General features: G+C 36.9%; 1 protein-coding gene across 1 annotated transcript in view; it reads left to right on the forward strand.

Annotated features, from left to right (window-relative positions):
* Positions 1-10164, forward strand: part of TRDN (triadin) — a 377023-nt gene that overhangs the window by 288425 nt on the left and 78434 nt on the right. Inside the window, exons 21-22 of the mRNA XM_007446048.1 lie at positions 4366-4416; positions 9935-9985. Of these exons, the coding sequence (XP_007446110.1) occupies positions 4366-4416; positions 9935-9985 (102 nt within the window). The remainder of the gene's footprint in view (positions 1-4365; positions 4417-9934; positions 9986-10164) is intronic.

Genomic DNA, 10164 nt, shown 5'->3' on the forward strand with positions numbered 1-10164 from the left:
TTTTTTTTGCGGTACGCGGGCCTCTCACTGCTGTGGCCTCTCCCGCTGTGGAGCACAGGCCCCGGACGCGCAGGCTCAGCGGCCATGGCCCACGGGCCCCGCCGCTCCGCGGCATGTGGGATCCTCCTAGACCGGGGCAAGAACTCGCGTCCCTTGCACCGGCAGGCGGACCCCCAACCACTGCGCCACCAGGGAAGCCTTTTTGTGTAAAGATTTAATAGTTAAGTTTTCTGATAAAATGTGATCAGCACAAATTTGGCAAATTTATTAATTTATTCAATGAATAGTTACTGACTTCCTAGTATGTGCCAGATGACATGGTCCCTGCTTCTGGAAAAGAATTTGGAAAACTATGGCAGACTGGCAGTTATGAAGAACATTGCTGTGAAGTGGTGACGCAAATATGCTCACTCTTCACTTCTAGAAGTCATCTGTGGTGCTATCAACTTTATAATCCATTGTGCTCCCAGCACTTACTGTAGTAGTTTAGCTCTAACTTTAATTTTGATGGTCCAGGTTCAAATTTCCCACTGCTATTTAGTAGTCATGACATTAGGCAAGTTATTTACCTCTCTTAGATCCTATTATCATATCTACAAAATCTAGATCATGTCTACCTCCCGGAATGGGTGAGGAGTTAGAGATCTGTCTCAGTCAACTCTGGCTGCTATAACAAAATATTATAGACTAGGTGGTTTAAATAACAGAAATGTATTTCTCACATTTCTAGAGGCTAGGATGTCCAAGATCAGGTGCCAGCCAATTTGGTTCCTGATGAGGGGGCTCTTCCTGGTTTGCAAACAGATGTCTGCTTACTATATCCTGCTATGGTGCAGAGAGGGAGGGAGAGAGAAAGAGAGATCATCTTTCTCATGTTTCTTCTTATAAGGGCACTAATCCCATTCATGAAGCTCCACCCTCATGACATAATCACCTCCTAAAGGCCCCACTTCCAAATACCATCACATTGGGTATTAGTCTTTAACATATGAATATCAGAGTGAAACAAACCTCCCATTCATAGCAAGATTTTATATAAAAGTGTCTAACCATACAAAACAACACTTCATCATTATATGTGAATACAGGAATGACCACGACCTAGCTTTGCCTGTCCTCAACGAAATTACAGTCCTGTTAAAAAGATTTTTTTCTTGAAGAAAACATGGGAACTTTGATATCTTAAGTTGAACATGATTACATGAGAAAAATTCATAACTAATAAAGTTTTCTTTGAAAAACAAATTCTTTAGGGCTTAGAAAGCAAATTATATGCCTAGGGTGTCCTAGTTTATCTCAGCTCCCAAATATATAAAGGAGTGCTTATTTTATTTTTTAAATAATTGCATATTGCTGATCTTTCTAAAAGAGCCGATTACAGATAAAGTAAAATGTACCCCACTGAGGTACAGTCCAGAATTCTGAAAAGTATTCTCTTCTTGCAGCCAAGCTACACAGCGTAAAAGCATCATAATTATAAAGTTTTATCAGAATTCAGTCAAAGGAAAAGAGTACTTAGATGATTTCAGGAAGTACCTCGGCTAAGGTAATTTGAAGACCTATATTACTATAGGAAAGAGTTTGTCAAAAGGACTAGAATACTTAGTCCATTGGACAAGACTTCCATATCCGTGGTGATTGCAAGATACACATTAGACAAGTTCTATATCTGTTAGTTGTTTTGAATTCCTATGCCATGCTCCATGTCACAGTTTTAACATGTTAACACAGCCCAGCTTGCCTAGAACAACACAGTGCTTGAGTAATTGAAGGAAGCTTCTCAGAGATGCATATACAAAGTGTTATATAGTATTATATAATTGGTGCTTTCAGAACTCCACAACTCTCCACATTCTGTATTGATTATTAGCTTAACTTTCAGAGAACATTCTGAATTCCCTTATTTATAGTTTCTTGAGAAATACCTTGCTATAGTCTTCAAGTACTAACAACACTATTAAGATGTCATTCAAAGAAATTTTATATTGTACTTTTTAATTAGAATGTCCTGTTAGAGAGAGAGGATAAGACAGGTTGCAAAATTATATTCTTTTTTTTTAATTAAAAAAAAAAGACTAAGAAATACAATGAAGTTCCAAGTTTTTTAAAAAAAGACACCAACATAAAAATATAATTGAATTGGAGATGTTTTAAATTGAGAATTTTTAAACAGATTTTTAGAGAAAAATATTTTAAAATGTTAAAAATATGTGTGCCAAGTTATTTAGTCTATAGACCAGGAAATGATTAAATGCATCACTAAGGCAAAAAGGATGTTAAAAATGGCGTCCCGACCAAGTCATACTTAATTACAAAGTTAATTGACAATGTTCTGAGTAAAATTAAACCCTGACAACATCTTTTCAGGAGCATTCAAAGTTAGTATTGCATAAAACATCAAAATATTTTATTTTTTCTCATGGGGATTATAAACATAGAATGCTAAACCATTTAGACTACTTGAAAATTCTTTTCTCTGTATTTATTTATGAAACATATTTTGGAGTTTGAAAATGATACAAAAATGCTATAAAATACCTTTTCTAAAATATCCCTGATTGTCAAAATTATGTCCAAATGAACATAAAACAATGACAGATGCATGTAGGGCATTCACATATTAAAATTTAAAAATCATGCAACTAATCACAATTGAACCACTCTAGACAAGGTAGTATCACTTTAGGATGCAACAGAGATGTTATGAAACAATTTTGACATTTTTGGTGCTGTGTGATGTACATAAATAGTCATGATCTGAGGAATTATCTATCATTGAACTTACGGATAGAGCTCTCCATATGGTTCTTTAAAACTACTCTTTCCATCAGAAGAAAAATCCAAAAAATATTGATACTTTGATCTTATTCATTATGCTCATGAAACAGTATCTCAAATCAGCAGGCAAATTATATATCTTCAAAAAGAGGAAAGAACCACAGTTTTTGAAGTGATACTTTTGAACACTTCAGTAGAGCTAGCTGGGAAAGAAAGGTTAAGTATTTTGAGTTTGATTCTTCACACAGCCAGGAAATCTGGGCTGCCTGATGATTCTGTTAGGATCTTTTACACCTTCCAATTTCAGTTTCTTTTTTATAATCTAGCTACACTTGACATTGACATCAAGCCAAAACACTTCAACAGAAATATTTTTTTAATATCCTAATGTCACTAATAATAAATTGATATTGAATTTGATCATTCAGTGCAATGAGTAATAACTAATAGCTAGATCAAAGATATTATTAATCAATACCCTTTCCTTTAAACACATTGTTTTTGGGGTTCAAAATATTTATGTGCTGAGGAGGAACTCCAGTGCTGATTTCTTTTGTTACAAGATTGTCCATTATTTCAGTTTTTTATTTTGTCTATTTCATATTTCATGTGATTACAATCAGATGTAGGCTTGGGCTGCAGACATCTCAAGTAACTGACTCTGGATGTCCAAGATGGCTCACTTAGATGGCTGGCAGTTGATGCTAGCTGTTGGCTGGGAGCTCAGCTGTGGCTGCTGACTGGATTGCCTATATGTGGTCTTGCCAACCTGGCGGTGTCAGTTGGAGTACTTACATGGCAGCCGGCTTCCCCCAGAGCTAGAGAAGCAGATAGAAACTGCATGGTTTTTCCTGATTTAGCCTAGGAAGTCACGCAGCAACACTTCTACTGTATTCTTTTGGTTACAAGTGACTCACACACCCAAACTGACAGACTGTCCAGCCCATGCCTCCCCATTCTCTCTTCTGTCCTAAAATGTCTTTTCAGCTTCATTTCTGTTGGTCTAATTCCTTTCCAGCTTTCAAGCTCTTCTTCAGTACCACCTGCCAAAGCCTTTCCTGATTCCATCATTGAGCTACCAGAGCCAATACCTTTGTGTTTGAGTTCAGAGAGACATTAGCTCAAATCCCAGATTTCCCGTTTAAGGGCTACATGACCTTGGGAAAGTTATTTAATCCCTTTATGTGAAAATTAGCAATAATAACAAGACCTACCAACTGTATAGGGTTATTGTGAACGTTGAATGACTAAACAGTAGAGAACATTCCCTGTGACACATAGTAAGTAGACAACGTTAGCTATAAATCTTATCATACCTTCTTTTTCCAAAGCCCAGAGTATTTTATTTGTACATTCTTGTATCTACCATAGTCTGCCCCTTGTAATAATTTCAGGGCTTATTTTCTATCTTCCATATATTTAGTTCAATACGTTACAAGCAATTTATCCCAGTAGACACCTGTATCTTGAATACCAAAGCAGAGCCACTCTGGTTCTTTAAGCCTCAGTAAATATAACACATAAAGAACTTGCCATTTTTTCTTCATTATTCCTTGTAACCTTTCCTCCCTATGATTCTTCTTGCAGAAATTCGAAAAGAAAAATCTGGAAAGACGTCTTCAGTTCTGAAGGATAAAGGTAATAGAGTCAAGTTAACATAACACAAGAAATTTATTAGCAAAAATATCTGAGTGTGTCCACAGTACATTAGTCATCTTCTTTGCAGGTTTGTGGGTCAGAATTGCACAGGACCCTCATATATTTGAAAACTTTTATTTATTTAACTGTCTGTTAAATACTTTCCTTCAGTTCACTGTGACCTGAAGTGCTCTGATTATAATTTCTGAAAGAAAAAAAAAGAGAAAAATCATTTTTTAAAAAGAATGGAAGGGATAAAAAAAGATTAGAAGGAAAATAAAGAGTATAGGAAGGGTTTGCTTCCATGCCCTCTGGTTCTCTCTCCTTTCTGTCCTTCATTAACTATATATTTAGTGCATAATCTTTCCAAACACTTGCTAATCATTGGCAAAACAAAGATGGCAAAGCTAGGAATAGAGAGGAAGACTTGGGAATTGGAGTTCTGAATTCTGCTGTCTTCAAAGACTCCTAGTCATGCTCTGTCTGCTTTCGTCTTATCAGTTTCCTTATTGCTATGAAAGAGCATGACATTCTTATTTAAGTACCATGCAAATCCCAGGCCTCTTTCTAAGAATAATATCCACATAAAGCATCAAGCCATCTCTATCGACTTCCTAATCAAGTCTGGGGAATCAGAGAAGGCTTTCCTGAAGAGTTATATTAAATTCAAGTATGATGCATGAGGAGTTAGCCAGACAAAGGTGTGAGGATTGTTTGGGAGAAGCACAGAAGCAGGGCATCTGCTCTTTGTCAGACACATTGCACTCTACTTTACATATTTTGTTTCTGCAAGTTGTGCTTGACATCACCATTTCAGTAAAGGAGGAAGCTGAGGTACATGTAATTTAAATTACTCAGTGTCACACTATGGGTAAGAGGCAAAGGCAAGAATCAAAGTCAAGTCTGTTGGATTTTAACACCCATTTATTTCATTTTAACACAGATACTGCTTGCTCCTTAAAATAGGGCCCTTGTATTTGTTTGTTTGTTTTTGTGGTACGCGGGCCTCTCACTGTTGTGGCCTCTCCCGCTGTGGAGCACAGGCTCTGGACGCGCAGGCTCAACGGCCATGGCTCACGGGACCAGCCGCTCCGCAGCATGTGGGATCCTCCCGGACCAGGGCACGAACCCGTGTCCCCTGCATTGGCAGGCAGACTCCCAACCACTGCACCACCAGGGAAGCCCTGTATTTGTATTCTTCAAAGCACCTTTGCTTTGAGTGCAGAGCTCATTACATAAGTTAGAAAATCTATAGACACACTGGATATGCGATGTGGAAAGATAGTCCTAGTCCTTTTACTATTGGGGTGACTTTCCTTAATTCCCACAGAGGAGCTTAGTCCATTTTTCACCAGTGATTACTTGTTCTTTGAGAAAGACTCCTTCTCACCTCCATTCTCATTTTATCTGACAATTAACAAAAACATTGTCCTTGTTTGTGTGAGAACTAAAGGTGTTATTGAAACACACTACCAGGAAAATCCATATATACATGCAAAATCTAAACCTTCCCTCCTTTCAATGCAGTATGAAATATACTTATTTTGGTGAGCACTTATTTCACAGGAATACTTGGACCATATATTATTGTCCACTATGAAAAGAACTCAACAGAAATTTGGGTCTTACCTCTAAAATGACCTTTCAGGCAATGATGATTATCAAAAATTTAAACTACTACTTAAAGACTTCACTTGTGCTGAAGCCTAAACTAATTGGAAATGGTACTTGTAAACATCTGTCCCAGAAAACATTATCTGGGAGAATTTATTTATTTATTGGCACATGGGCTCAGTAGTTGTGGCTTGCGGGCTCTAGAACACAGGCTCCGTAGTTGTGGAGCACAGGCTTAGTTGCTCTGTGGCATGTGGGAACTTCCCAGACCAGGGATCAAACCCATGTCCCCTGCACTGGCAGACAGATTCTTAACCACTGCACCATCAGGGAAGTCCCTATCTGGGAGAATTTATATCCACACTGACCACTTTACTAAGTAGGCTCCTGTAATTTCTGTTATTGTTGTTGTTGTTGTTATTAATGTACAATTGCAGACAATTTCCTGGGGAACACTTTTTCCTCAAAATTAAATTCTCTACTATTTGCAAGATGTCTCCACGGTCACTAGAAAATCATGTATATAAAGGTCTACTACATATCATTATTGATTTGGAACTATTTAAAATGAACCTCTTTTTTTATTCAAGCTGTGTTAATGCCCTCAAATATCTTTGTTATATACAAGTTGGGTACAATTTTAGAAGAATTATATTGTCACCTTTCCTTTATTTTCTGAATATAATTTTCATTATATAAAAAAATCAAAGAAAAAATTGTAGTATTACCTATAAAATTTCAGTGACTTTAACCTCTGCAGTGTTATTGTTTCTGGAGAGGATTATTGATGCTTGCTGCTGAACTGTGGTGGAGTCAGAATGCAGCAATTCCACTTGCTACATAGCCTCTTATTTCACTGGAGCAACTTAAAGATTGCCTACCTTTGCTGGTCTCTTATAGACTCCACCTGCATGTATATATTAGAACCCATACTGAAGCAATGCTACATTTCGAAAATCAGAATTATTACACGGAAATCCTTTGGGGCTATGTTTACTGGGGATGTGATAACCATGAGTAAATTAGACATTTAAAGAAACATCATTAGGCTTGTGTCTTTATTTAAGGAGGTATAGAGAGGGCTAGGGATGATTATTTCAAAGAAAAAGAACAAGAGAAAGACACATCTTGTTGCCTTTTGTTGCTGGTTCAGCTACTGACTTTCCTGGGCGAGTGGACTCATGTAAGCCCTCTGTACACACTCAAGAGGGCAGATCCCTGCTTATGCAGCCCTGACCATCCAGAAACCAGACAACCCTATTAGTTAGCCCTATTATTGGTTATATTCCTTCTGGCATCCACCACTATCCTCTCCCTACTTGCTTCTTATTAGTCTGACTTATCTGAGGTTGCAAGATTCACCCATGGTCCAAGAAACTGCAAACCAAATCATAACCAGGCAACAAGGTTATGTCTCTTCTATTGAGAATGCAATAGTGGCACCCTTAGGTTCCTCTGGCATCGGCGTAATATGATGGGCATTAGAATTATTGACTAGCTTTGTGACTCAGGCTTGCATATGTTTGGATCTAATGCCAGAGAATTCAGAGCAGAGCTTATCTTCTTTCATATTCTGATGCTCAGGACCATGCGCCTGATGATTCCCCCAACTTTTCTTTGTTTTCACCGTACTTTTTCTTGGCCATTCCCACTCATCAAACAAAAGCTAGAGCTAAGAATAGGGTAAGTTGTCTGATGACTTTGAAACCGATTCCCCAATGATTTATTCATCACGAACACTCACCCTAGTTCATTATTGCCTTTGTGTCTGGGAGTGGTGTAAAACCTGAAATGATCTGCCTTTCTTTGTAAACATTTTCTCCATTACAACCTCCTACCAGATTATTTTGAGAGTTCCAAGAAATATCCCAGCACCTTTAAACATATTCTAGATCCTGATAATCAAGATTCATAAGCCTTCCTGTAGGCTCTTGGTCAAATACAAAGAAACTACCATATTTGTAAAAACAACACACACAAAAAATGTGTTCTCCAATGCTTTGCTCCTGACAAACAAGATAGATGCATTGAAAAATGCCTTAATAGCTGACCTAAATCAACGATGTTTCAATCCTTACTAATACAGAAGTGCAGAATTCCCATATAACACTGTCTCCACATTTTTGGTCATATTTGGTATCCCTGGGTAGTTAGGGATGCTCAGACCAGTCTGTGGACTTCTTAAATCAGGTCAAAACCCCTTGAAGTCAAAATGACACTGAGAAGAAATGAGATGCAGGAAAGTTGGTGCAGGAGATGACCCAGCCTGGGAGCAAAGGTATCTTCCTACTAGCAAACTAGGAAATAAATTTATTTCTATTTTCTGAGGACTTTCTTCAAATTTAAGGTGATGGGTTTATGACCTTCAAATACCGTATAAAAGTATATCTGTTTTTCCACCCCTTCCTTCTTACTCCACCAAAATCAAAGCAGTCTACAGGCCCTCTCTTTAGGTCTTGTTCTTTATAACTACTTTAATCTCACACAGTCATGTACAGACACCCATTTAAATCAACATGCTGAATCTTGAAATGTGAAGTTCCAGGTGTTGTGCTCTCCCACCCCACCAGGAATCTGTCCCCACCACCACTTCTCATTTCACGATACATTAATTCTTTTGGTTTAGCCAAATGCAAAGCAGTAAATTACCCCCGTCAGCCTGAAAAAAAAAAAAAGTTAATGAAGCTTCTCCATGAGTCTATTCAATTCATAGTTCTTGATTTCATCTTCACATGCTGAAATACACAGAAAAAATTGATCTTATTTATTCTTAACACAATAAATAGCAATAGGGACACTCCTTTGCCACCAAAGCCACTTTTAAAAAGTCTACAAGCCTATGGATATTTAAGGCTCTAGTTTATCTATCAAGAAAATCTTGCTCTGAGGGACACAGCATTTTCAGTGGAACACCAGAATGCATTCTTGACACAATCCAAATCCACCCGAACTCAGTGGATTCTAAGTGATTGCTTGGAGTGGCATGTCCATTCACAAGCACCACCACCGTATTTTTTGCCTTCCACCCCAAACCTCAGATGAGAATAGAAAAAAGGGCTGGAAGGATAGATTTCTTTCTTCGCTTCCTTTCTCACTGCATTATTAATCATTTTTGTCAGTAAAATAGATACTGAGATTTAATGTTGCAGAAAAGGCAGAAAACTGATTTTAGCTTTTATTTTTAATAGGTTAAAATATATTTTATATTTCATCATATATTTTATCAAATTTATCATAAATATGATAAATTTATCATGTCTTCCAGACCCATATATATGTCTGGAAGGCATGATATGATTAGAATCATTTTGTATTTGAACCTGGTAGGATAAATGAGGTTTTACTTGATTTGCTTTAACTAAGGACCACATGTTTAAGACATTGGGAGTTCACAGATGAAACTGTCTCAAAATTTATTTTAAATCTTATTCTTGAAATTTGTTTGACTTGAGTCTGATGACTAAAACACCACATTTACATGATATATGCAGAGTTTTCCATTTGATTGTTTATTTTTTTGAAAAAACATAGCCAGAAAGACATAAACTAAGTTAGTGCTGATTATAACAGTTTTGGAAGACTTCTAGATGCTGAAGTCATGTGTTTTTTTAAAATTACAGATAAAGCAAGTTCCTATTCATCCAAATACACGTTCCCTTAAATGAACAAATAGATTGTACCTCATTCAACAATTTACATTTATTTTAAATAGAAATGATTAGAGAACAGCTTGTTGTACTCTATACTGTTGTTTCTTTGTCAATGATTAAAATTATTTTTGAAAGAAAACATCGTATCATTTCCATCCAGGTTCACCTTACCAATAGCTCATTGACTCCATTGTATGTGTCTTCTTACATCTTTTGATCCTGGTTTCAAATAAATGTTCAATGTTTCTTTCCAGAGCCTATTAAGGGAAAAGAAGTGAAGGTTCCAGCTTCCCTAAAGGAAAAAGGTATTACTCTATAATGAAATGTGAAAACACATTGATCTGCCTATTGCATATTCAGTTATTTGAAATAAAGTGGTATATCATTATTTTTCATATTCTCAAAACTCTAGTTTTTATATGCCCTCCTCTGTTTTTGAGCAAAGGAAAAATTCTAAATTGTACTATGAAACAACAAAGGAAAG

This window comes from Lipotes vexillifer, unplaced genomic scaffold (genome assembly GCF_000442215.2).
Source record: "Lipotes vexillifer unplaced genomic scaffold, Lipotes_vexillifer_v1.1 scaffold368, whole genome shotgun sequence".
Taxonomy (NCBI): domain Eukaryota; kingdom Metazoa; phylum Chordata; class Mammalia; order Artiodactyla; family Lipotidae; genus Lipotes; species Lipotes vexillifer.